This window comes from Crotalus tigris, unplaced genomic scaffold (assembly GCF_016545835.1).
Source record: "Crotalus tigris isolate CLP2741 ecotype Arizona unplaced genomic scaffold, ASM1654583v1 scf7180000024115.3125172, whole genome shotgun sequence".
NCBI classification, from domain to species: Eukaryota; Metazoa; Chordata; class Lepidosauria; order Squamata; family Viperidae; genus Crotalus; species Crotalus tigris.
This window is the reverse complement of record NW_024100392.1, coordinates 1,026,093-1,052,450: the sequence shown is the minus strand read 5'-3', so window position 1 is coordinate 1,052,450 and position 26,358 is coordinate 1,026,093. Positions and strand designations below refer to the sequence as shown.

General features: G+C 43.0%; 2 protein-coding genes across 2 annotated transcripts in view; one reads left to right on the top strand and one right to left on the bottom strand.

Moving 5' to 3' along the window:
- CMSS1 (cms1 ribosomal small subunit homolog) overlaps nucleotides 1-26,358 on the top strand; it is a 208,267-nt gene that overhangs the window by 75,636 nt on the left and 106,273 nt on the right. The gene's annotated exons all lie outside the window — the stretch shown is intronic.
- FILIP1L (filamin A interacting protein 1 like) overlaps nucleotides 1-26,358 on the bottom strand; it is a 107,435-nt gene that overhangs the window by 73,685 nt on the left and 7,392 nt on the right. The window contains exon 3 of the mRNA XM_039322453.1: nucleotides 23,641-23,819. Within this exon, the coding sequence (XP_039178387.1) occupies nucleotides 23,641-23,819 (179 nt within the window). The remainder of the gene's footprint in view (nucleotides 1-23,640; nucleotides 23,820-26,358) is intronic.

Genomic DNA, 26,358 nt, shown 5'->3' with positions numbered 1-26,358 from the left:
CCCTTCGAGCGGCCCAGTTGGATCTGGAATTGTCCATCCAGGTCCTTCAACAGCACAGGTTCTCGGTGAACTTCCTAAAGAGTCAAAACAACTCCCTCAACCCGTCTCTCACACCTGGGTGCCGTTATAGACACAGTCAATTGCCTGGTCTATATTTCCCAGGAGCGTCGAGACAGTCTCTCTTACAAAGCTCTGCTAAACTATCAGGCAATGACATCCCACCTGTGGAATTTTCTTCTAGTCAGGATTGCCTGTCTATTGCCATTTTAGGATTGTTTATTAAAGTGCTTGTAAAGATTTTTCTCTTGACTTCTTTCATTTTTCCACTTAATTGAGGTTTTGGTGAACTGAACCATTCTTATAAGCTACATATATTTACTTTTATTCTTATAGAAATTATTCTATAAACAACATAGGAATGAGCCTGGTAATGGATGTCTTGAGGAATTAAGACTTTAAGAATTCTACCAAATTAATTGAATCATTAAATGGAATGGTACTTAACTAATGTCTCTATCTTTTACTGTCCAGTTAATATTGCAATAAAATAAGTTTTTGGCAAAGGGACAAAAATTTTCCTAAGCTCTTCACAGTGGCCTTGGAATAAATTTTCAAAGTTCTCGATCAGGGTAGATTTAATTTAAATCATGATTTAAATCACTAGTAAAAAGGCTAGTGTCATCTCTGTCCTGCAGCGGCTCCTCCTCTGACCCGTGGTTCACTCACCAACAGTCCCATTCACTTTAATGGGATGGCTGGTGATGTGGCAATGACACAACAAGGTGAGGGATGTGGCGGGCGGCAGGTGAGTGGATGCCTGCGAACAGGCGCTGCCATGATGGATCTGAAATGACAGGTGCTCTTTAAATGTAAGGACTCATTCTTGCTGGTTTAGAATCTTCAATATTATTTGCAAACAAAATGAAAGTTTTCTATTTAGAATAATAAGCTGTCAGGTTAGCAAATCAGTGATATCAGAACCGATTTTAGGTTAATAGGTTAATCACACATAGTTGGAAAACTACTCAAATTCTTTTATTTAACTAAAACGCTTAGAGCCTGGTAGAGATGCATTTCTCTTCAAACAATCATGCAGTTTGTAAAGTACATAGATTTGAAAAACAATGGGATAAAGGAATATTGCTGAACTTTATTTTATGATTTATCTCATGGTTACTGTGAAATTGTGTAAATGCATCAACGCAGTGCATGTTATCTCAACTTTCAGAGCTTGGATTTCATTGAATGAGTTTACCAAAAATGTAAATATTGCAGAATATACAACCTCATGCTACACAACTAAGCTCCATTTCATGCTAAATAAACTAAATTATTAATGTATCTTAAATAGAAAACTATATTTATATAGATTTTTACTCCAAAAGCATTTTATTAAAATAAATTTTATAAAAATAAAAAAAAATCCGATTTAAATAAAAAAATCGATTTTTAATTTTTTTTATAAAAAATCATCGATTATTATCCACCCTGTTCTTGACAGATAAATATATCAACATCAAACATGCAAGATGTGAACCAACTCTGGTTTGCTGGTCACATTTTGTTCATCAGCCACAATGTCCAAGGAGCCAAGCAACCAACTTAGTGACCTCAATGTAGTGAGAACTGCGATCAGCCAAAAAATCAACATAAACAAGATTCAATCGTTGTAAATTCAATTCTGTCCATACCATGGCGTGAAACTTGATAATAAGTTAATACAAGGTGTAAATTCTTACATCTGTTTTTGCCAGAAGATCACAGTTGTCCCCAAATTGTCATACTGAAAAATTATATAGTCTAAAAGTCAATTCTAAAATAGGTGGCAAAGTCAAAGCATAAATAGACAACTTCAGTGTCAAGATTATACCAGTGATGGCCTATTGCTTCAAAGTACAGAATATATGAAAATTGGAAATGGAGAAGCTTTGAGTTATTCATGTGCAATGGGGAGATGAGTGATAAAGATCTTACTCAGAGATCAAATCCCAACTGTAGACATTTCTTGCAAGATCAACTTTAACACATTATCAAAATACATTAAAACAGAAATATAAACGGCTAGTCAATTTTATTACTATAATGTCTGATAAGAGTTGGGTCTGAAATATGATATCCTGGTGGCCTTAAAACTTAATATGCTGAGGAGGTTAACTCCTTCTGAAATGAAGAGAGAAAATATGGAAAAACCTTGGTCCCAGCTGGAATACTATAGTAATGGAATATTCATAACATAAACATCTATTGGCATTGTCACTTCAGGCTGTAAACCTACCCAAATAGATGTAACAATCAAAATATTTAGATCATGCTATATCATGACTGTTGGTCATGACCATCTGGGTTGTGCACATGTGAACCCTGAAGTGAGTTATGATGGGATTGGCTTTGCATGTACAGTCCTCATGTCTCATCCCCACATTTTCCAAGGTAAATGCTTCCAACCTGGACTTTCAAGGCTGACTCCATTTTGTGAGGTCTTGATTGGGAACTGCCAATAATGAAACCTTGAAAACATCAAGACTCTTTTGCTTCTTATGTTGTCTTTTGCTTGGGAGGGTAGGTTATTTGTGTGTAAATGAATAGATGCAGAAAAAAGCTTGGTCCCCAGTAGTAAATGCACTTGACAATTAGAATCAAAGGAGGCAATGGAAAGGAGGACTACAAGAGGGCTTAGTTGATAGAGGATAGGCACGTACCATATTGACTTACTAGCTTTTGAATTACTCTCCATATAGTGTGATAGTTTTCTTTAGCTTAGAGACTGAGATGATGCCTTTCTTTTTTCTGTGGACACTAATGATATCAAAACACCTACAGTATCTTAGGAATGAATTTCCCAAGCTTATAATAATTTTTGGTGACCTGAGCAATTCTTTTCAGTCTCAGAAATGGTACATATTGTCCTTGGATTACAATCCTAATTAGGTCTGGAATTAACAGTCATTAAGTGAAGCAGTCATTAAACAAAACATCAGGTGATTATATTGTTTAGCGACAGCAATTTCAGCAGTCCTGGTTGTAGTCATCAGGTGAGGATCTCACACTTCTGCCCTTCACAAATTGCTTTTGCTTCACTTCCCTCCTGCCTATCTCCCCAACATTTCTGCCTTTTGGCCATCCTGCATTCTGCCATATATAGCAATAGCAATAACATTTAGGCTTATATACAGCATTCTCTTGATGGTTTACAGTGAAAAAGCATTATTTACATATTGCATCCAACAATCTAGATTCTCATTTTGCTGACCCTGGGAGGATAGAAGGCTGAGAATCTTGAGCCCCGTCAGGATTGAACTCCAGGCTGTGGACAAAATTTTCCTTAATACTGCATTTTAACCACTGCACCACCAGGGCTCCTTCCTATCCCTGCTGCTGCTGTCCCCAGCTGACCTTCACCATCTTTCTCCTGCTCCTGGCTTGGGATCCAGGTTGTTGGTGAGGGTACAACCCAGAACATGTGTGGTGATCATGGCAAAGATGGCAGAGCCTTGTCTGTTGAAAAGTTTGCTGGGTGTGGAAGCAACAGGATGAAACTGGCATAGAAGCAGGGTGGTGGTATAGGAGAGGACCCCCATCTTTCTCCACTGATATGAGGAGTGATAGCCCACTATCCATTGAGAGTGCAACAAGAGCAGCCGGAGAATAAGAGTCAGTTACAACTCAGTGTGTCTGCCTCTCTCCAAAAGATTTTAATTATTTTCTAGAGTAAATTGAATAACTGATAACATTTTTTAAATGTTTCATAAAACCCGTGTTGTTTTCTTTTAGAATAAGTCATTTGATCATTCAATTTGGTGGTCCCAAAACAGGACATTCTACCTGTGAGATTGATGCCATAGGAGCCTCCCACTGCTGAATAATAACAATGTCACATAATCTATTTAACTCAAGCAAAATAACTAAACCACATTCTTCAGAAGAAGAGAAAATAAATATCTCACAATATCCAGCCAGGATATCTTTCAAAAATATTTACTCTTTGATACTTGTATGTTGTTGTATCTTTATCTTGTACAAGACTCATCTAAATCATTCTGTAAAATAACAATGTTGAACAACTTAGTTTGTGCTGTTCATGATATCATGGAGAAAAATAAATAAGCTAGAACTACATTCATAATGAAATGTGTGGCATAATTTCAGTATTCAAAATATAATTGCAAAATATTGTACTTGTACTAAATCTATTTTTGTACAGTGTGTTTTACTTTCATATGTTGCTACACCGTTAAAAAACTAAAAAAAAAAATGATTTCCAGCTAAATTTATTGGATTTTTAAGTCAAAAATTTCATACGTACAATGTCATGGGTTTAAAATCATACAACAAAATAAAAATATTATCCAAATCATAGCTCTTAGTATAATATAGATATATTGTAAATATATACAATATGCTCCATTTCCCTGACTTTATTAAGTGAATTTTGCATTAATTATACATCCATGCTCTGGATTTGCCAAAGTTACCACCAATGTACACTCCATATATTTGCAATTTGATAAAATTGATGTGTGCCAAGTAGAAGGAACAGGAATGAATCTGGGAGCATTTGAAGGGGAAAGTCATTCAAACCACCCAACATATATAGAAGAGAACCCTAAAGGAACACACAGAGTGAATCAGAGAAATGGGAAACATTTCTTCAGTGTAACAGTTCAACTAAATGTATTTCTGCATTTTTCTGCCTATATGGCTGCACTGATAACTTTTTTAAAGTTCATTTTAGACAATAAATATGGAGACTTCTAAAATATAGTGACAAGCAATGACTCACTCTGTCTCATGTCAAAACAATGCACTTCAGTAATTTTCTCATCCCTTGAGAACCTATTAAACACTAAGCAAATGCCTTGGAATGTAACTGATTTAGTGTTTAAATTATGTTTTCACTTGGCCTTTTTCCAGCTTCTCACTGCAAAGAATTGCAGCAAAGTGAGATCTGTGATTTATGCAGATAATGATAATATGCAGTTTGGTTTACCAGTGTCTTGGCTATATGTATCTTGAGAGGAAGCATCCAAACAAAGCTTTCATTGATAACCCAAATAATGTGAGAAGCTGTGTGCATTGACTTATTTAATTAAATGCATGAGACCAACTCCTGATGTTTTTATTAATGGGATGCTGAAAGTATGCTTATTATGTATTACCATGGGTGGATCACAGTACTTCACAGTTACTTGCAAGATAGGACAGTATTAATTGTACTGTCTATCCAGTACTTTACCTGAGCAGAACACATGGGATAACATTCAGAAGAATTGTCAGTTAAAGGATCTAAGCAACAGAATAGATTTGCTTTGCTAGAGATGTTGAAAGTACTGTTGGATGCCAGTCAGAAGTAAATCACATTATGTTTGTTGGCCACTTGATCAGAAACCAGAATCAATTCCTTTACAAGAAGGATTATCAAACAATCCCTTTCAATAAGATTTATTGAAATGAATGAGATGGAATTACGGGAATTCCAGCAACTATTTTCAATTTAGGATTAATATACCACATGTACATTTGAAACTTTCTGACATATATCTGATTTTCTTTTAGCAGCTTTCCTTAGTGTAAGGAGCTACACAGTATCTCTTCATTGAGGAAGGGGAAACTTGCCATTAGATGTTTATATAATGGTTTTCTGATTTTTTATTAGTCTGGGATCCAATTCTTACATAAGTAAAGTTACATATATGGACCCAAGCCCTGCCTAAAAGTTTGGTTGCAATAAATTCATGTAACACATTGTACACTAATAAAGAAACTTATTATGAAAAAGCTAAGGAGCGTTAGACTTGGTAGTATTTGGATGGGAAATCACCAAGAATTTCTAATCTTACAGGCTAGAATGGAAATTTTAAAGAAATCTTGGAAGAAAACAGTGCCAACACCATTCTAGATTATTGGCAATAAGTACCTGGATATTAAAGTCAAGGCTGAAGTAAAGCAGATTTTACTTTATCAGTTTACAGTATATTTTGTTTAGCTGAGTCTCAACAATTATTATTTATCAATTGTTTGTTAGCCTATTTAGCATTACAAAATTCTTATTATAATGTAAGAAGCTCTACCTAATAAAATTTCCTGTTTTCAGGTGCTCCTGAAAGGTTAATAAATAAGGGTTTAAGCCACTTCTCTTATTTTTCCCAGAAATGATCATAGTGCCCTTTTGCAAATAATGAAGAAAAATGGATTGAAATGGGGCGTTGTCTTATCTGAATGCCTTTTCTCAGCATGATGATGGAGAATCCACAAGTGGGTTGTCTTAATCTGCCTCTTCCAATAAGACTAAGTCTACAGGTTGCCACGCCTCTGCTGTGCAAGAGCACCCCAGTTTGTGACAAAGGCGAGGCACAGACATTAGTCTGACGCGTATGCTGCCCCTACACTGGGCACAGGACCAAACGGACACTAAAAGGGAGGGAGTGGATTCTCCATCATCATGCTGAGAAAAGGCATTCAGGTAAGACAACGGCCCCTTCTCCAGCATGATTGGATGGAGAATCCACAAGTGGGACATACCAAAGCCCTGTTGTCCCTAAGGGGGGGAAAGTAATTTGGGCTTGAGTCCCACGGGCTGATACCACTTGCTGTAACACCCTCCGTCTAAAGGAGGCATCTGAGAGACAAATTTGTCAATTTTATAATGTTTGACAAAGTAAGAAGGCGAGGACCATGTTGCCGCTCTGCAGATATCCCTGATAGATGCCTGGGTCGCCAAAGCCGCTGATGTAGTGGCACCGTGGGTGGAATGGGTAGTGATGTGTCCAGGAACGGTCAATGACTGTGACCAGTATGCTTGGGCAATGCAAGCCCTAATCCACCTGCCTATGGTCGAGGAGGAAACCTTCTGACCCATGGAAGAAGGCTGAAATGAAACAAACAGTGCTTCGGATTTACGGAAGGCCGAAGTCCGTTTGATATAACATCACAGGGCCCTGCAAACGTCCAGAGTATGCCATTGTTTCTCTAGGTCATGAGAAGGATTAGGGCAGAAATTAGGAAGCACTACCTCCTGGGACCTATGGTACAAGGATTTGACCTTGGGAACAAAGGAAGGATCTAGTCTGCATGGAAAACACACAGGTCCTCTGTAACTGAGAGGGCGGCCAGCTCTGAAATTTGCCTGGCCGATGTGACCGCTACAAGGAAAACCACCTTCATGGACTACAGTTTCAGTGAGCATGTGTTAATGGGCTCAAAGGGTGTTGAGGTGAGAGCCTGTAAGACCTGGGGTAGATCCCAAGAAGGGTAACGGTGGACTGCTGGGGGTCTGGCGTTAGTTGCTCCTTTTAGAAAGGAACGCATTGTAGGGTGGTGAGTCAGGGGAGCAGAATTGTCACATAGAAGCACCGTGGATAGAGCTGCGACCTGTCTGCGGATGGTGTTTGGGGATAACCCTTTGTCCAACCCATCCATCAGAAATTCCAAAACAATCGGAATAGAGATGTCTGAGAGTTCCATAGAGTCCTGAACACCAGGTACAGAAACTCCTCCATGTGGCATCATAGATTTATTTGTGGAGGGGCGCCTGGATTGCTGAATCATGGCGATCACCCTCGACGAATATGAGTCTCGGGTCAAGGCCCACCGCTCAAGTGCCAAGTGGTTAGTTGGAGCCATTGAGGATCTGGATGCTGAAGGGCTCCTTGGGTGAGGACGATACGACCTGATGGAATCCTCCACAGGGGAGAGATGGAAAACTCCACCAGGTTGGCGAACCACGGACATCTCGGCCAATGCGGGGCAATCAGAATGACCTCTGTGCAGGATCTTGTGGATTGTCACTGGAAGTAGTCGTAGGGAAGGAAATGCGTACAGCAGCTCCTTGGGCCAGGGACTATGGAGCGCATCCATCCCTTCTGCTTCGGAGACGGGAACCTGGAAAAAAATCTTGGGAGTTGGGAATTGGCTGGGGAAGCAAAGAGGTCTAAGGTTGGAGACCAAACCTGTCCGTGATCTCCCGGAACAATCCCGTGTCCAGGTGCCATTTGGCGTGGTCCACAGTTGATCTGCTCAAGGAATCTGCCTGCTGATTCACCACTCCGGAGATGTGTTCTGCCCTGATAGAAGCAAGATTGTTCTCCACCCAAGTCCCCAACAATTGGGCCTCCTCTATGGGAGGCCTGGATCTGGTCCCCCCTTGCCTGTTCATGTGGGCCTTTGCAGCAATGTTGTCTGTGAGCATCAGGACATGTTGCCCCACCACACTGCTGCTGAAGTGGCGTAAGGCTAAATGTATGGCCCCGAGCTCCAACCAGTTTATGTTGTTTGCCAAGTCTGTCTGGGACCACTGACCCTGAGCCAATTGAGACTGGAGGTTTGCTCCCCAATCAAAGAGGCTGGCGTCCATGGTCAGAGTAATCCTGACTGGTTCTTTGAACTGTGTTCCCCTTGACATTGCTGGGGAGGCCCACCATCGAAGGGAGTTCAACGCCTGACGCGGAACTCAAACCTTCTGGTTGGAAGCGCTGATCCGTAGCCTCTGGAACGGAAGCAGAAGCCACTGTAGTTCCCTGGCATGAAGACGTGCCCATGGTACAATTGCTATACAGGACACCATCTTCCCCAGGAGTTGTGACAACAGTGCTAGGGTGACCACCTGCTTCCTCCGGACCCGGTGAACTAGGGCCCATATGCTGTCCCGTGAGTCCTGTGAAAGATAGACTGTGCAATTGTTGGTGTCTATTATCGCACCCAAATGAAGGAGACGTGTTGATGGGACCGTCTGGCTTTTCTGAAAATTGACGGAAAACACATGCTCCTGAAGGGTCGTGATGGTGAGGGCAAGATCCGATTGGGCTAGCTGGACGGAAGGAGACTGTATCAGGATGTCATCCAGATAGCATTGAATCCATATTGGGATCTGTCTCAGGTGGGCGGCCAACAGTGCCAATATCTTTGTAAACACCCGAGGAGCCGGGGAGAGACCAAATGGAAGAGCTCTGTATTGGTAGTGCTGGTGGACATAGCAGAATCTGAGGAATCTGCGATGCCCAGGGAGGATAGGAATGTCAAGTCTATTGATGTCAGGAAGTCCCCTTTCCTGATGCTGGCCAAGATCGATTGAAGTGACCGCATCTTGAACTTCCTGTAAGTTAGGTAGTAATTTAGACTCTTTAAATCCAAAATTGCCCTCCAGCCCCCCGAAGACTTTGAAACGACAAAAAGAGTGGAGTAAAACCCCCGCCCCTTCTGATCCTCCGGCACTGGTTCTATGGCCCATATCTGTGACAAATGGAAAATGGCCTCTGACATGAGATCCGCTTTGCTCTTGTTCGTGGGGATAGGGCAAGACCGGAAATGTTCCGGTGGACTGGACCAAAATTCCAGCATAAGACCCTGAGTGACGGTGTTTAGCACCCAGGAGTCCGTGGTGGTGGCTGCCCATACATCGGTGTAGAGGGACAGTTGACTGCCTATGGGGGGAGTGTTCCTGGAGTCACTTAGTTCTTTTGAAAGGGTGTCCTCCCGAGCTTTGACAGGGCCGCCTAGCCTGGAACTGTGGTTTGGGTCTGGGTGTGGGACAGTCCTGCTGGCCCTCTGATCTCTGAGGAAAGATACGAGTGTTTTGAGGCCAGTCCCAGTTTGAAGCTGCACGAAAGGACTGCCTGAAAAAATAGTTGTGTGAAGCACCGCCACTTGGTCGCTTATCCCCCTTCTTACTTATATTAATCAGAGTCTTGCGTTTGTCCTTGCCCTCTACTAAGTAAGGGTTGAGGGCTTTGCCAAAGAGGTGGTCCCCACTATAAGGCTTAGTAGCCAGGCGCCACTTAGCTTTCAGGTCTGCACGCCAATTCTTGAGCCATAGAAGTCTACGGGTTGAGATGTCTGCTGCTATGGCACGTGAAGAATACCCCGCATCAAGGAGGAAAGCGTCAGCCATGTACTGGGGTGTGGCCAGTAACTTACCCAGGTTCTGATGGGCACGAATCTGGTCAGGGGGAATCAGATCCTGTAGTTTGCGGAGCCACAGGATAGAGGCCTGAGTGAAGAAGGCCAGGGACCTTGACCAACCATGCCGAAGCCTGATGGGATTTGCACAGGGCAGATTCAAACTTCTTGTCCTCTGCTCTGAGCACTTCGGCTATGTCCCCTGGAATGGTGGAATTGGGAAACAAAGAGTTTAGTGGTTCATCTATGGGAGGGACCTCTAGCAAGGATGCAAAGGAAGGAGCCACATTAAATAGATTTTTCTCTGAGACCCCCAGAGAGGAAAGAGATCCCAGGTTTGCCCACTGCTTCTGCACCATATTGAAGAAGAGGGGGGTTGCAGGGAATATGCTTCTGTGGCACCACTGGCTCAGCATACAGTGGGTTAGGGTCCTTGGATGTAGAAGGAACCGGCTGAGCCTCCTGTTCCGGGGCTATGTTAGCTGTAGCGCACGCCTTGAGAAGCAAGGAGCTAAAAAGAGATTGATCAAACAAGCCAGTGAAAGGTGCCGGGTCTGGTGGAGGGACGTCTTCATTGTCCGACAGGAGCAATCTGGAAGGGTTGAAGTCCTCAGAATCCGACTCCGAAGAAGCCTCTTGTGGTGACTGAAGCTCGAATAGCGATATGGCAGATGGGGCAGATGCATTATGTTCTGTCACACCTGAGGTCAGTTTCCATACCCCAGAAAGCTCCTATTCTGAAGCCTGGTGGACCCTGCTGACCTGCTTATCAACTGTTTTGGATGTCTTCCTGGTGGACTGAACTTTGGCCTTTGCCTTAATCCTCCCTGCCACCTCTATTGTGGAGGATTTATGCTTCTTTTTGGCAGGGGAGTCAGGAAAGCTATCTGTAGACAGAGGGACAGATTTATCTGACATCCTAGCTGGCAGCCTGGAAGCAGAAGTTGGGCCAGCTTATGGCTGATGATCCCCCAAAGATATAAGTGACCATATAAGTGACCGTTGATCGGCTCACCTCCTCTCAGCAGGTTCCCTTGGAATCCGGTTGCTGAGGGGGTGGGCCAGAAACCGCTAACCATACAGCTTATGGCTGATGATCCCCCAAAGATATAAGTGACCGTTGATCGGCTCACCTCCTCTCAGCAGGGTCCATTGGAATCCGGTTGCTGAGGGGGTGGGGGTAATTGAAAAGGCAAAGGCAGTTTATTGCAGTAAGATTGCCCTCCCCTGAAATGGTGGCCAACACTGTTAAAGGCAGTGTGATAACAGTCATCAAGAATGACTCTAGCAAAAAGGCTAGACAGTAATCCAGCCGGTTTGCCTCGCCCAAAATGGCGGCCGCACGATTTTCGCGCTTAAAATATTGCCTCAGGGAAGGTATTTGAGGCTCTAGCAAAGAGGCCAGACAGTAATCCAGCCAGTTTTCCTCGCCCAAAATGGCAGCCGCGCAACCTTCACGCTTAGAAAATTGCCTCAGGGAAGGTATTTGAGGCAACTAGAGATCTGATCAACAAGCCAGACAAGAACAAGGAATAGTCAGTCAAAGTAGTAGGGACTCCAAGCAAAAACGCCACTAACAGGCAACACGCCAAACAGCTGATGGTTGGAGGAATCCGACCAGCCGATATTGTCTGGCGCTGAGCCAGGAGCTGATAGAGCAGCCGGCAATTAAGTCTGCAAAGTGTGAAGGCCAACCTCCGGAGACCTCTGTTCGAGCGAGGAGATCTGGCACGGCAAGAGAATGTAAGAGGCCGTTTAAGTGACCTCCGTCCAAGCGCCGATCAGCTGAGTTGATTGATGATGGAACAGCTCACTAAACCAGCCATCCCTGGCCGTCGGCAGGCCGCCGCCTGCAGGGAAGCTTGGGGGGGGGGTGTAGGGACTTCCCAGGCAGCTGGCAGATGTCCAAATCTCAATTCAAATTTGTTGTTTAAACAGTTCAATTGTGCTAATTAGGTCCAATTATGATGATTAACTACAAGGAGGAAAATCCATAAGGGGAACAATACAACCTGCTCTTTAGTCTTGAAAGGAGCAATTATGCGTCTGCTGAGCAAGATACTAAGTTGTAAACTGTGGTGCTCTTGCACAGCAGAAGCGTGGCAACCTTTAGACTTAGTCTTATTGGAGCAGGCAGATTAAGACAACTCATGTGTGGATTCTCCATCCAATCATGCTGGAGAATAATCCTTTGTGTAGACATAATTCTTCAGAATTTTAATTCCTGTAGTACGATGCAGAGCTTTTTTTTAATATACTTTATATATTTTATTTCAGGGAAGTTATTAGAATATATTGAGGGCTGAATAATACTAAATTCCACAGACTGGCTTTGAACCTGCCCTTTACAATTAGAGATATATTTCCTGACTGAAGTCAAGACAGTGATTTAAAATTTAAAATTAGATGTATATCTGAATTTATTATGGTTTAAGCTATTTAATAGCATCATGTTTAGGAAAACATTTGATTACTTCAGCACAGACATAGCAACATTAATGTTAATTTCTGTTTCCTTTTTCTTAGTCTACACTATTGGAAACAGCATAGTTATACAATTTTGCTAAGGTACAGGAAAACTGGATTATTAAGGGATGTCTAATGTTCCTCTGACTCCTTTTGACTTTTTCATTTTTTGATTTATTTTTACATTTAAAAGATGTATTGTTTCTGTGCCATTATTTTAACCTTTCATTATTCACCAGGATCTTTGTGGAAACCTTTGAATCATGTGGATTTTGACAAGAGTATGCTTTCCCACCATCTGTTGAAAGTTATGCTATGAAGTGATAGTCTGTTATTTAAATGCAAGCATGAAGTCATTAGTCTGTGTGCATCACTTCCTTGAGCCTATCTTTATGCTGTAGTGGCTAAAATATTTGGTCTCTCCCACTGGGATATTCTATAGAATAAATTTGTGTTTGTGGAGGGTCTTGCTCACTCACCTACAAATCACAAGATACCCTGAAACAGGTCAAATGTACAATGATCTGGTATCCATTTCACAGCTTGGAATACATTGCCTTCAGCATAAGTAATACATGCAAGTTGCCAAAACCCGAAAGGAAATGATTGCATTTGAGTACAATGCAGTCTTCAACAATAGCTCAATGTGCATTAAATTAGAATCTGCTGGACGTATATGCTAACTAAATAAGTCAACAGTATTCACATGTCATTAGCTTTCTCTACGGCACTCTGTAATAGAGGCTGTGGAAACAGCAGTTATTCTGACAGGTAGGCAGTTTTGAGAACAGGAAACACTTTACTATCTACCAGTATGCCTGCTTTTCATGTACTGAAGCTTTGGGTACACAGATCTCTTAGAATTGTCTGATTTTCTGGCTTAGTTGAAGTCATTCTGTAGGCAATTTCACTTGCTTTTTGGGATAAAAGAAATACTGCCCTAAAATAGTGAGATTGTTACAATAGAAATCTCTTAGAGTGGAAATGAGGTAGAAAAGGATACTCTTTATATTAACATGGGTTCCCAATGCCTCTGCCAGCCCACTCGTGCTACATAGCACCTGCCCTATGCCAGCGCCCAGTACCTTGCGGCACCCCTGCAAAACTTGCCAAGGAATCTCACTTCTTCCACTTAATAACCTGTATACTCCTGGGATTACAATAGCAACTGTTTTGTCCCAACTTTACAACCTAATCACTTAGCAACAGCAATCCAGATCTCACTTGCTGTCATAACCTGAGGATTACCTGTACTGTAAGATTATGTAGCTAAAAGCAAGTAGCATTCAGCTATGCTCATCTTGTTTTGTTCTGAGTTACAGGCTGCATAGATGTTAAGCTTGCATCCGCTTCTGTTCCAGGTGACTTGCTTGATCACTGCAAGTTCATAGTCTCTCAGTATATAAGTGAGATAAGATTTTTCACAATGTGCATCACTGTGCTAACTTACACTAAATACATTTGTTCTTTTAACATACTTTCTCCAGAACTCTTTTTTTTTCATGCTCTTCACTTTGCTTCCTATCCTTCATCAGTTATATCAGTGGTTCTCAACCTTTTTAATGCTGTGACCCCAACTGGTCGTAAGTCGAGGACTACCCAACCGGTCGTAAGTCGAGGATTATCCAACCGGTCGTAAGTCGAGGACTTTCCATGCCCGGGAGCACCATACATGCGTGGTGCCGCCCCCTGCGCCGGCCGAGGCGTAGCTGGCAAGCGGCAAAGATGGCGCAGGCCGACCACCGGTTGGGCCACCAGCTGGCCCAACCTAAGGGAAGTAAGGCACCTGCTGGGCCCACGTGTGCCAGCAACCCTCCCTGTGCCCGCCGGCCTCCCACCTCCCACCCCTGGCCCTCTTTTACTTACATTTTTAGTAGTTGCTCGGCAGGGAGGGGTGGAAACTTCCAGACAGCTTGCCTTCGCTGCAGACAACTTGCAGCACCGTTTGCAGAATGGGACTTTTGGCAGGCTCAGCAGGGCAGAGACAGCCTGGACAATTCCTATTGGCTTTTGAAATTAGACTCTATTCAAGAGAGTCTATTCTATTGGCTTTCAAAAGCCAATAGAATAAAAGGGAGTAGCACAGCTAAGGAAAAGGGGGAAAAAATGGCAGACTGTGTTGTTTGGCGACCCCCGTGAAATGGTCATTCGACCCCAAATGGGTTCCGGACCCACAGGTTGAGAACCACTGGTCTATATAGTTGATTTTATGGAAAACCAGACTAACTCATTCTTCTCCATCAGGATGGATGTAGACTCCACTGATTGGGTAATTTAATCCCACCTGCTCAGACTAAGACAAAAAAACTCTGCCACGCCTCCTTCTGGGTGTGACTTCCCCAGTTTTGTCTTAGTCTCGTGCTCAGACAAGACGCTTTTTAGAAGGCTCCCTAGTTAAGCTTGATTCTTCCTTTTATTCTTTTAGACTATTCAAATTAAAATTGGTTACCTTTAAATTCAAATTTGATCAACCGATTAGAATAATTTGGCTTTCACTTCCAAATTAGGAATCCTTGGAGATTGCGTTGGGGAGGGGATAAGGGCTCTGCCCTTCCTCCTCTGCAGCCCTTTGGGCTTTTGAAAAGGGGAGGCTGCAGACTTCGTTCGGAAGGGGGCTCCCGTTCCGCCGATCTGTAGCCTCTTTACAATTCCGCCAATCAGCTGAGCAACGGAGATCAGCTTTCGGCTCAGAGACCATTTGCTCGCGTCGAGATCTTGAGGGAGAATTCCTGACTGCAGCTTCATCCGGTTCGCAGCGGAGGCTGCGCTTCTAATCGCAAGTGCTTGGGGACCGGGGGAGGAATTCGTAAGAATCAAAGCCTCTTCGTGTTTCCCTGCTGCGCTATTTATTCTCCCGTTTTAAAAGGATGCCAAGATTTCCCTTTGCTTCTCCGGGCCTTAAGGCCGGGCGGCCGCCATTTTGACCGCATGGTTTAGTGTGGCTGCTACTAGGAGGGCCCAAGTGGCGGACGCCATTTTGGAGGCCTAACTAAAATCTTTGCAACATCCTTGGCAGTTATTCCTGCATTATTGCAGACTCATGGTTGTTGCCTGTGTCACTTGGTCTGTGAGCAGACCTGTTCAGGGGGGAAGATATTCTTGTATCCACAGTGGTTGTGGTGAAACTTGTGGGGGCTACTCCAGGTGTGGGCTTGGCTGCATTTGAGCAGTCCAAGGTGTTATTAACTGGCCCTAAGGCCTAGAAAAGAAGAGCCAAGAGATTCTTTTATTGACCACCTGTTTTTCAGTTTAGCCAGTGACCTTTTGTCACAAGGCCTGTACAGACAGTGTTAGAACACTGTCTGGCTGTTATTGCCATTGCCTTCTATTCAGAGCGAGGATCGGTTTTCCATCTCTGACTGTGATCTGCGTGTTGGGTTCCTCCCCGCGTTTCTAGGTACTACTGTCCAGAAATACCTAGACTGCAATGGCAGACAGCTCCTCGCCCCAGGCTTCTCAGTCCAGTGTCCCCCCCGCTCAAGCAAAGTGCAGATCAGAAGAATTGGACATGGGGGGAAGAAAAAAGCTAAAACCAAACATCTGTCTTCCAAAGATACTTCCAAATCAGCCGAGCAAGAGGCCACAAGGAGACACTTAGCATTGGAGAGAGAATTCTCCAAGTCACAAAGACTCAGATCCAGTGGGACTGAAATGGTTTCCCCCGCCCCACTGGATACTCCTTTGTCAGAACCTTAATTTGAATCATCTCAGGATGCCCCAAGGCCTTGGTCTCCTCGGGGGGAAACCGAGCATGTTGGTCCTCCTCGCTCCTCTCCTTCATCAGCACACCAACCACCTGAGATCAGGTGTGCCTCAACAGAGGTTGGGGCCAGTTGCAGGGACCAAAGGGAAATGTGGTCCCAATCTCAATTCCAGGCCTTCATGCACCATGTATTCAGGCAGTTTATGTCATCAACTGAGAGTAGCCAGGTGCAGTCCCATCCTACTCCTCCCGCATCTATTCCCCCACCTCAGGTGGAGCGTGACACTAGACCTAGCTCTGCTGTTTCGGAGACATCCTCACAATTAGGGGAGGAGGGATCAGTGGAACTGGGAGTAGCAGATACTCCCTTGTCTGAGGAGGAGGATCCAGCTCCCGAACAGGTGACTTCTTCCGGTCTTTTTGATCCGTCTATTTTTCGGTCACTCCTCATAAGGGCCATTGACACGGTAAAACTTACCTCAGCCCAGGAGGAGACACCTTCTTCCTCAACCAACCGGGAAGCCAACCCTCTGTTTGCGGAAATGGTCAAGGAGGAACCACAGATTCCATGCCCACTAGTCTTCGGGTCTACGGTGGAAAAGCAGTGGGCATCCCTAGCTACCACTCCTTCACAGAGCAGTTTAGACAAGAAACTTTACAATGTCTCTTCTTCTTTCGCTTCTCTTCTAGAAGTTCCATCTGTAGACGCTCCGCTGACCTCTCTGTTCTCCAATACCGCCGTTCCGGGGGACATGGCTGAATTCTTGAAGGCAGAGGACAAAAAGTTCGAGTTCTCCTTTCGTAGAGCTCACCAATCTTCGGCTTGGGCCATAAGGGCGGCAACCTCATCCTCCTTTGCACGCTTGGCGATAATGTGGTTGCAGGAACTCCAGGCGCTCATTCCGCCGGATCAGGTCAAAGCGCACCAAACAATAGGAAAAGTAGTAGCAGCATCCAAATATATTTTAGATGCATCCTTGCACTCGGCTAGATGTTTGGCCAGATCTATTGCAGCCTCAGTGGCATCACGTAGGCTGCTCTGGTTGAAGCAATGGCGCACGGATTTAAAGGCAAAGTGGCGCTTAGCAACATCTAGGTACAGTGGCACCCACCTTTTTGGTCTGGTCCTAGAGCCTTATATTATTGAGGGCAAGGACAAGCACAAGGTGATGGCCCATCCCTCTAAAAAAACAGATAGACAGCCCCAACAGGACTTCCGTAGGCCGTCATTCCGTCCCAGCGGTTCCTGGGATTGGAGACAGCCCTTTCGGGCAGGGCAGTCCTGGGATTGGCCCAGAGGCTCGCGATCCTATTCTTTCAGACAGGATCGGCAACAGGACCGCCAGAGTAGTGGAGCCAGGGGTCAGTCTCAGACCATGTGCCCCTTCAGGGGATCGGGCAGTCGTCCTTACAGGTGGTCCAAGTGACGCCAAGGAGGACTACCCCATTGGGCGTTGACTGGCACTGTTTTACGACGTCTGGGAGAACACAACCACAGACGCCTGGGTCAGAGAAACCATAAGACAGGGTCTCTCTCTAGAGTTTCGATCTTCTCCCCCAGATTGTTTTATACAGTGCCCGGTTTCAAACAATACATCAAAAACACAACTAATCACAACAGCCATCGCTCATTTATTAGAGATCAGAGCCATAGAAAGGGTTCCTCAGGAACAGATCGGGGAAGGGTTCTACTCCATCCTGTTTGTAGTTCCCAAAGCCTCAGGCGGTTGGAGGGCGATACTGGACCTAAAGGGTCTAAATTACTTCCTCATTTACAGGAGGTTCAAGATGCAGACCCTAAAGTCCATCTTGACAAGTATCAGGAAGGGGGATTTCCTTTCCTCCATCGACCTGACAGAGGCTTACCTACACATTCCGATCATCCAGGAACACCGCAGATTTCTGCGGTTCTGTTACGCACACAAACACTACCAGTACCGGGCTCTCCCCTTCGGCCTATCCTCGGCCCCGAGGGTCTTCACAAAAATCTTGGCTGTGCTGGCGGCTCATCTAAGGATGATACCAGTACAGGTACAATGCTACCTGGACGACATACTGATACAGTCCAAATCTTTCCAATCAGGGCAGTCGGACCTGGCAATCACAATCCAAACTATTCAGGATCACGGGTTCTCCTGTGCCACTAAAATTAGCTCTGCCTGTTCCTGGAGGAGCTTGCGAATCGTCACATCACACCCACAAGACGTCTGCTCCATCTAGGAGCTCTGATAGATTCCAGCCTATGCAAGGTATATCTCTCCCAGGAGCGCCAAGTCAGCATCTGGAAGCTGACACAGCAGATTCGTGGGGAAAAAAGAGTACCCCTGGTACAATTATCCCAACTCCTGGGGAAGATGGTCTCTTGCTTGGGCATCGTTCCTTGGGCCAGACTGCACTCCAGGAACCTCCAGTGGTTCCTTTTGCCTTTTCAGAGACGCAACATCAGTGCCTCCAACAGGAAGGTCAGGGTTCCCCATCACACTCTGTCCTCCCTCCTATGGTGGACCTCGTCCGCCTTGTCCAAGGGCACTCTGTTCAAGGAACCCACCAGGATCACCCTCACCACAGACGCCAGTCTGTTCGGTTGGGGCGCTCATCTTCTGAACCACTTAGCCCAGGGTCAGTGGTCCAGTTCAGACCTGGCTCACAATATAAATTGGCTGGAGCTCAGGGCCATCCACCTGGCTCTCCAAAGATTTTCTCCCCTTGTATCAGGGAAACACGTATTAATGCTGACAGACAACATTGCGGCCAAGGCTCACGTAAACAAACAAGGGGGCACCCATTCTTGGACACTCATGCAGGAAGCCCAGGCCATAGGGCTGTGGGCAGAGTCCAACCTGAAGTCCATCAGGGCAGAGCACATATCGGGGGAGGCAAATCAACAGGCAGACACCCTGAGCAGGGTCACAGTGGATCACTCAGAGTGGAAACTGGACTCAGACCTGTTCCAGGAAATATCACGCAGGTTCAGACAGCCCATCCTAGATCTCTTTGCCTCTCCGAACAACACACAGCTCCCCAGATTTTTTTCCAGGTTTCCCTCCTCTTCCACTAATACAAGCGACGATTCGCAAGCTCCTCCAGGAACAGGCAGAGCTAATTTTAGTGGCTCCATATTGGCCAAGACGCCCGTGGTTTGCCGACCTAGTGGACCTGTCACTTTCACCTCCATAGAAGATTCCCCCGGACCAAGTAGCTCTCAGCCAGGGGAACCTCCAACATCCGGATCCACAGTGGCTCCAATTAGCCGCTTGGCACTTGAGCGGGAGAGTCTGACCAAGCAGTCTTTCTCCTCTGGGGTTATTTCCGTCATCCAGGCCTCGAGGGTCCCTCGACCAACAGGATCTATGACGCCACTTGGAGAAGTTTTTGCTCTTGGTGTACCAAAAAGCGGCTTTCACCGCTCGCTGTCTCCATCCCAGACATATTAGATTACTTACTTGAGGGGTTAACTAGAGGTCTGTCAACCAGCACCATACGTAGGCAGATAGCAGCCTTGTCGACGGTTCTCACCTGTGACAACCAGGTTTCCCTGTCCCAACATCCAACAGTTAGTGCCTTTCTCAAGGGTGCGGCCAATGTAGGGCCACCTACGGTTCATCGTTATCCATCCTGGGACCTGTCCAAGGTGTTACAGGCCTTAACGTCCTCTCCATTTGAACCTCTGAAGGTTTGCTCCCTTCACTTCCTTACATTGAAGGTGGCGTTCCTAGTGGCCATCACGTCGGCCAGGAGGATTTCAGAATTGGCGGCCTTGTCGGTCAGGGAGGACTTGTGCACGTTCCATGAGGATAGAGTGGTCCTCAGGTTGGATCCTGCATTTGTTCCAAAGGTCAATACAGGGTTTCACTGCTCGCAGGAACTAGTCCTTCCTAACTTCTGTCCTAATCCTTCCCATCGTCTGGAGAGATGGTGGCATATGTTGGATGTGCGCAGGGCTCTATGCCATTACATTAAACGAACCTCGGCCTTCAGGAAATCCGAGGCATTATTCGTGTCCTTTCAACCCTCTACCATGGGTCGGAAGGTTTCTTCTTCCACCATTGGTCGGTGGATTAGGACGTGTATTTCCAGGGCTTATATTTCCCAGTCCCTTCCGGTACCTTCACATATTACTGCTCACTCTGCACGTAGTGCCGCTGTCTCAGCGGCCTGGTCTACCCAGGCATCACTCGAGATTTGCAGGGCAGCGACATGGTCCTCTCCTTCCTCATTCATAAAACGTTATAGGATAGATCAATTTGCAGCAGCTGAGGCTGCTTTCGGTAGGAGAGTCCTGCAGCAAATAGTGGGTTCTCAGGGGACACAGGCCTAGACTCCCCCCCTATAGGGACATGAGCGGCTTTGGTATGTCCCAATCAGTGGAGTCTACATCCATCCTGATGGAGAAAAGAGCGTTGTCTTACCTGAACGCTTTTTCTCAGCAGGATGGTGTAGACTCCACACCCACCCTGTTTGTGTTAGTCTAGGCATGTGTCTTTCCTTTTTTTGTTTGGAGCCTTGCGTCTGGAAGCTTCGCCTCGACAAAACTGGGGAAGTCACACCCTGAAGGAGGCGTGGCAGAGTTTTTTTGTCTTAGTCTGAGCAGGTGGGATTAAATTACCCAATCAGTGGAGTCTACACCATCCTGCTGAGAAAAAGCATTCAGGTAAGACAACGCTCTTTTCACTACTCAGAGGTGATCCAAAATTTGGGAGTTCTTCTAAATTCAGAGCTCCTACTAGAAGATAATTTGGCAGCTGTGGATAAAAGGACTTTTGCACAGCTGTATCTTTTGCAAAAGTTGCAATTTTTCCACTTGTTATCACTCATGCCTTAATCACCCCACACTGCAATGTGTTCTTGATGGGATTACTGTTGAAGAATATCTAACTGCTGGCCCATGGGCTGGATGCGTCATGAGGAAACCATGCCCACCTCACTGCTGGCAATGGGGGAAAAGCTCCGATATGTCGCACGACATCACGTGACGTCGCGAGTTTGACATGTCTGATCTAGAAGTTATAGCAGGTACAGACAATGATGATCCAGGCAGTGATGGATGTACTTTAATATGCATGAACGACCCTGCTGTTTCTGGAGCTGCTTATTTAGTAGTTGATGTCTGGATGAAAGGTTCTGGCTTAAAGGTTGTAAGTGCACTAAGCAAACAGCTGGCCTATATTCCTTTCAATGTCTATTGCCCATTATGTGCCTCCTTACTCTCTTATAATCCCTTTCTTTCCAATGAATATAAATGCAAAATTCTTCTTTTGCTAGTTTTCCCAGCGCTGGGGTAAGCATTCTTTTCCACCTTGATATCCTTTGGATGTGTTAGATCATGTGTGTCAAACTCGCCACGTCACATGACATATCACGACGTATCGCGACTCTTTTTGCATTGCTGACAATGGGGTGGGTGCGGCTTTGGTATGATGAAACTGGCCCGCGGGCTGGCAGTTTGACACCCTGTGCTAGATTATTACTGTAGTGCTGGATGGCAATTAACAAAATTATAATCCAGCATATCTATGAAGAATCTGTTTTGGTAAAATCTCTATAGATGGCACATTATGGGTTTATATGTACCATAGCAAAGTTAAATTAAGAAGTGCAATAGGACAGATGAATATTTGGCAGTGGTGCCAGGATGTATAAACACGAAATTATGAAGGCAAGGAGAAGTGTTATCTATTCATTAGATAACATTCTGACATTCTCTGCATAAGGATATTCCCTTGATATTTTTGTTTAATTTTATCTCTTGCTATCTCTGGGTTCCTATCTTTGCATTTTTATTTTTATTTTAGCATTTAGGATTTGAGTATTGCTGTGAATCTCAAAATACCATAGTGCTTGTACTGAGCACACTGAGCATAATAATTATTATTGCTCCACAGCATTATTGCTTCAGGTATAGACATAGCATTGTTAAGAAAGCCTAGACTTCTAAATCAGTCACAGAATCCAGTTTTTATAGTATAATGCCACATGTGCCAATATTGCAATCTCTATAATCATTTAAGCCTTTAGGATCGTCTTCTCTAGCCTTATCTCATAATATTTGTCATCTGTGCAGAATTTAGCCTTTGGCTTCCTGGCAATTTTCAGGTATGTTGGACTATAACTCCCATTATCCTCAGTTATCATGCAAAATAGTAATAGAGAATGATGAGACTTAATTGAAGTCCAGTATTTTTGGAAATCAGTCATTTAGAGAAAGCTGCTGCATTTACATCCAGAAAGTATTGTACTTTTTAAGAAAATGAAAGCATAGCATGAAAGCACAACACAGTTAAAACTTGATCTTCAGTACTTTTAACCACTTCTTCTTGCCCCAAATCTCAGTCTGCGAGTCAGGACACTGGATCCTCAGAGATTTGTCTATAAGAAAACAATCTTTATCAAAGAGAACCAGTTGTGAGATCCCATAGTTGTATTGGTCCTCCTGTTATGAGTGATATCCCTTTTTGCAGAGAACAGTTAGAATCTCTAGTTGAATTAGTAGCCAAATCCCCGAGATTGATAGTATTAGATGATTTCTGTCCTAGTGTGATATTAAGTCAGCAGCAGTTCAGGAGTTCATAGTCCCCATGGCAACTATGTACCTATCCCAGTTTATGAAAGACCTGATATACATAAGAAGTTGCACTATAGATCTTTTTTGTTGTTGTTTTGGAGCAGTTGTGGGTGTGATTTGAGAGTGATCAGTGTTATCAGTCCTTTGTCATTACTTTAACAATTTTAAATTCAACAGTGCTGCTAAAAGTCATAAGGGAGGTAGACCTATTAGATTGGTCCACCCTACATACACAGTGGACCTGGACCTTTGTATTCATCCCAATAATTGGATGAATAGCTTATCTGAGGTCATTGAAATCACTGATGGGGTCATCTGCTGAGAGGAGGTTTGCTATCATGGGTATATTGATGATATTTCCACTGGTTCCTCTGGTCATAAAATCATACATCACACTCACATTTCCTTCATAAACATAGCACAAAGGGCTCAAAATTCTATAAAAATCTTGTTAATACACCATTCAATCGTCAGCTGCCCCAAAGAGTAACTCTGTTATTGTTTTTGGAATAAGAGAGACTTCCTTTCCAGCAGCTTGCCTTGTGTCTTGATTGCTTGAGCTCTTTTACTGGCTCAGAAGAAAAGGGACCCAGAGAAATTCTCACAACAAAAGACTTTAGCAAACATTAATGCTGCCAAAAAGTTTTTAAAGACTTGTCTCTACATTATCTTGTAAAACTAAAATATATTTTCTACTTCTAACTTCATTTTTTTTCTTCCATTGAATCATATCTGATGCTCAAGACTGCCTGGACAAGTCCCTGCAGTTTTCTTGGCAATAATTTGTTTGCCATTGCCTCTATCCTGGGGCTGAAAAAAAGTGATTGGCCCATGGTCACCAGGGATTAGATCACGCAGGATTAGAATTCAGTCTCATGGTTTCCACACCAGCTCTAACTTCACATTATATAAGGTTAAATTGACTTCTTATTAGATCCCTGATATACTCAAATTCTTTATCCAAAGAAATACAAAAATATACAATGATTTTTATTACTTGTCTTTAAAAATATCTTACCTTTCTTGTTCTTGTTCTAATAAATTGGTAAACTCGTCACTTTTTTCCATGTATTCTGAATGTTTTCTCTTCTCGTCCTCAAGGTTGTATAAAGTTTGCCTATGAGATTTTTCTACCATCAGGAGCTGCCCAAGCATCCGTCTATGTGTTTCTTTATGTTTTTCAACCAATTTGTCAAGCTAAAAAAGTAACAAGGTCCTCAGTTTTAAAGTCTATCATCTGACTTACTTTTGGCTAAGAATATATTATTACATTTATTATTCAAAATATGTATAAGTAACTTATACATGATTCATATTAAGAACCATAGCGAAAAGATTGTAATATGGGTCATAACTAAACAACTGCCTCGCTTAGCAATGGAAATTTTGGACTCAATTGTGCTCTTCAGATTCAGTCTGAATCTAAACACCATAATTGAGTCTTTAAAATTTTTCATTAAAGGTTTTGAACTACATTATGGATGTGACGTTTGATTTTATCTGATTTTATTTCTGTTGTCTTAATCCTCGTTGTGCATAGTAGAACTATACTTTAAGACGGTCAATGATTAAAATGGAATACAAGCTCAGTTATAAAAAAACAAACGAACAAATCTTTCCAAAATGCCTAATCATATTAGGGATTATAGGACTGAAGGCCAAAGCATGCACTTCCTATTTCCTTTCTAGGCTATATTTCTTTGCTATCTTACCGATACATTGGCTTTGGTGAGGAATGTTAAGAATTTATCATTTATCATTTGGTCTGCATAGTTAAGAATGTGTTCTGGATGATCATATTGATTTATTCAAGTATTATTTGTTTGTTTGGAAGATCTCCTTTTTAACCAATGAAGTGCTCTCTGTTTTAACTGTTGGCACTTTAATTTTTCCAGGGGGGGGGAGGAGTCATTCCATGTAGTAATTAGTTTCAGCTTCCTTATTAGGTGATGAAAGTTCTTTGTTGCTGCTGTTGTTACATTGATGAGTTGAATTAGTGTCTATTAAAGGGAAACATAACATAAAACAGATTTCCCTTATTTCTCATTGTTTTGGCAGAGTTAAAAGTTCTTTGACCAAGACAGTCTAGACTTCATGATTTTATCAGAGGGCCTGTCTCTGCTGGCCTGGATTTTCTGATCAGCAATCTTGATATTGCATTTTTCTACCCATAAAACTTGGGATATATTTGTCTGGAATTAGTCATAAATAAAAGTGGCCAAATGAAATTCTTTGTATGTGCCCATGCATACACAAACACACTCACACACATACACACACAGATCAATGCTTTGAACAAGTATTGTCATTTAGTCGTATTTAGCAGTTCAGGGCAAGTGGAGTTTTTTCAGCGTTAGCCAAATGGTACTCTTTTAAATTTGGGGAAGTTAATCTGATTGACTCCTCTCAACTAATTGAGAATGCATTCACCTTTTCAATTATATTTCACTTTAAATTCTGTTAACTTTTATTATTGTGCTCTAAGATGTTATTTTTATCTGGAATCATTATAGTTAAAGTACAATTTATGTATATCGTGTTCCAAATATATATATAAATGAATATGTATTGTACATGGAGGTGCAACTTTTCCCATCTGAAGAATCTCTAACAGAGGGGTTTGGCCAGTTCCACAAACACACACACACACACACATTTTGAACACATTTCCTTGTATTCCTTAGAATAGATTATAGCAGTGTGGTGAACATGGGACTAAAAAAAAATCTGGGGGCCTAATATTCAGTACAAATGCACTTTTATCTTATGACAAGAAAGACTTACTATGATCATAAAACACGTACGCTAAGATCTTTATTGGTTACAAATAGGATTCTAAGTGCAATTCAAAGTGCTGGTTTTAACCTATGAAACCCTGTATGAGTTAGTGTATCTGAAGGACTATATTACACATTCTAAGGATTTGAAAGTTTCACCCCGAAGCAAAATTTTGGGTGGTCCAGGAACCAATGTTTATTAGTTCAGATCTATCAGTCTAGAATAATTTCTCCTTGGTGATTTCATTGTACTTTCTTTCTTCTATTTAGTAATACAGCTAAGAGTGAGCTATTTTGTTTTTGTAAGTATCTTGATTTCTTTGCTACCTGTATCTATTTTATATACAGCTTTGATTTTTTTTTTTACTTGTAAATTGTGAAGTATCAGAAATTTTCTTGGGATGTGGTGGTCTATGATTACAATACCTATACCAATTTAACTTTCTAATTTGCTAATATTTGAATATAACTACAAACAAGGTACACTTTTGAAGTTCATCAGTTTACAATTTTTCCTTACATTTGATGTGGAATAAATCCATAATATTTAGTTTAAATAGGTCTTTATTTTATTGACTGAAAATGGCATTGGACTGTCTTGGAACTCTTTTGAGCTTTGCAGTGGCATGTATTTTTGAAATAGAAAATCTATCCATCTTTTGTAAAACTGACTTATTGTTATACTAAGTTCAGCTTCTTTTGTTGTAGCACCTTTTATGCAGTGGTAAACATTTAAACTAAACAAATTTGTTGTTGGTTGTTTCTGATATAAATAAATATAAATTCACGGATTCTATATGTTATAATAAAAAGTGATTTGTATACTAGGTATATATGGAATGAATCGGTCTTTATAAAATGGTTTTCTATATCTTCAAGGCTGACGAGTAACTGGTACCAAGTGAACTTTCTAATTATTTAAAAAACAATCTGTTTGCCTTTGCTAGTAGAAGAAGAGA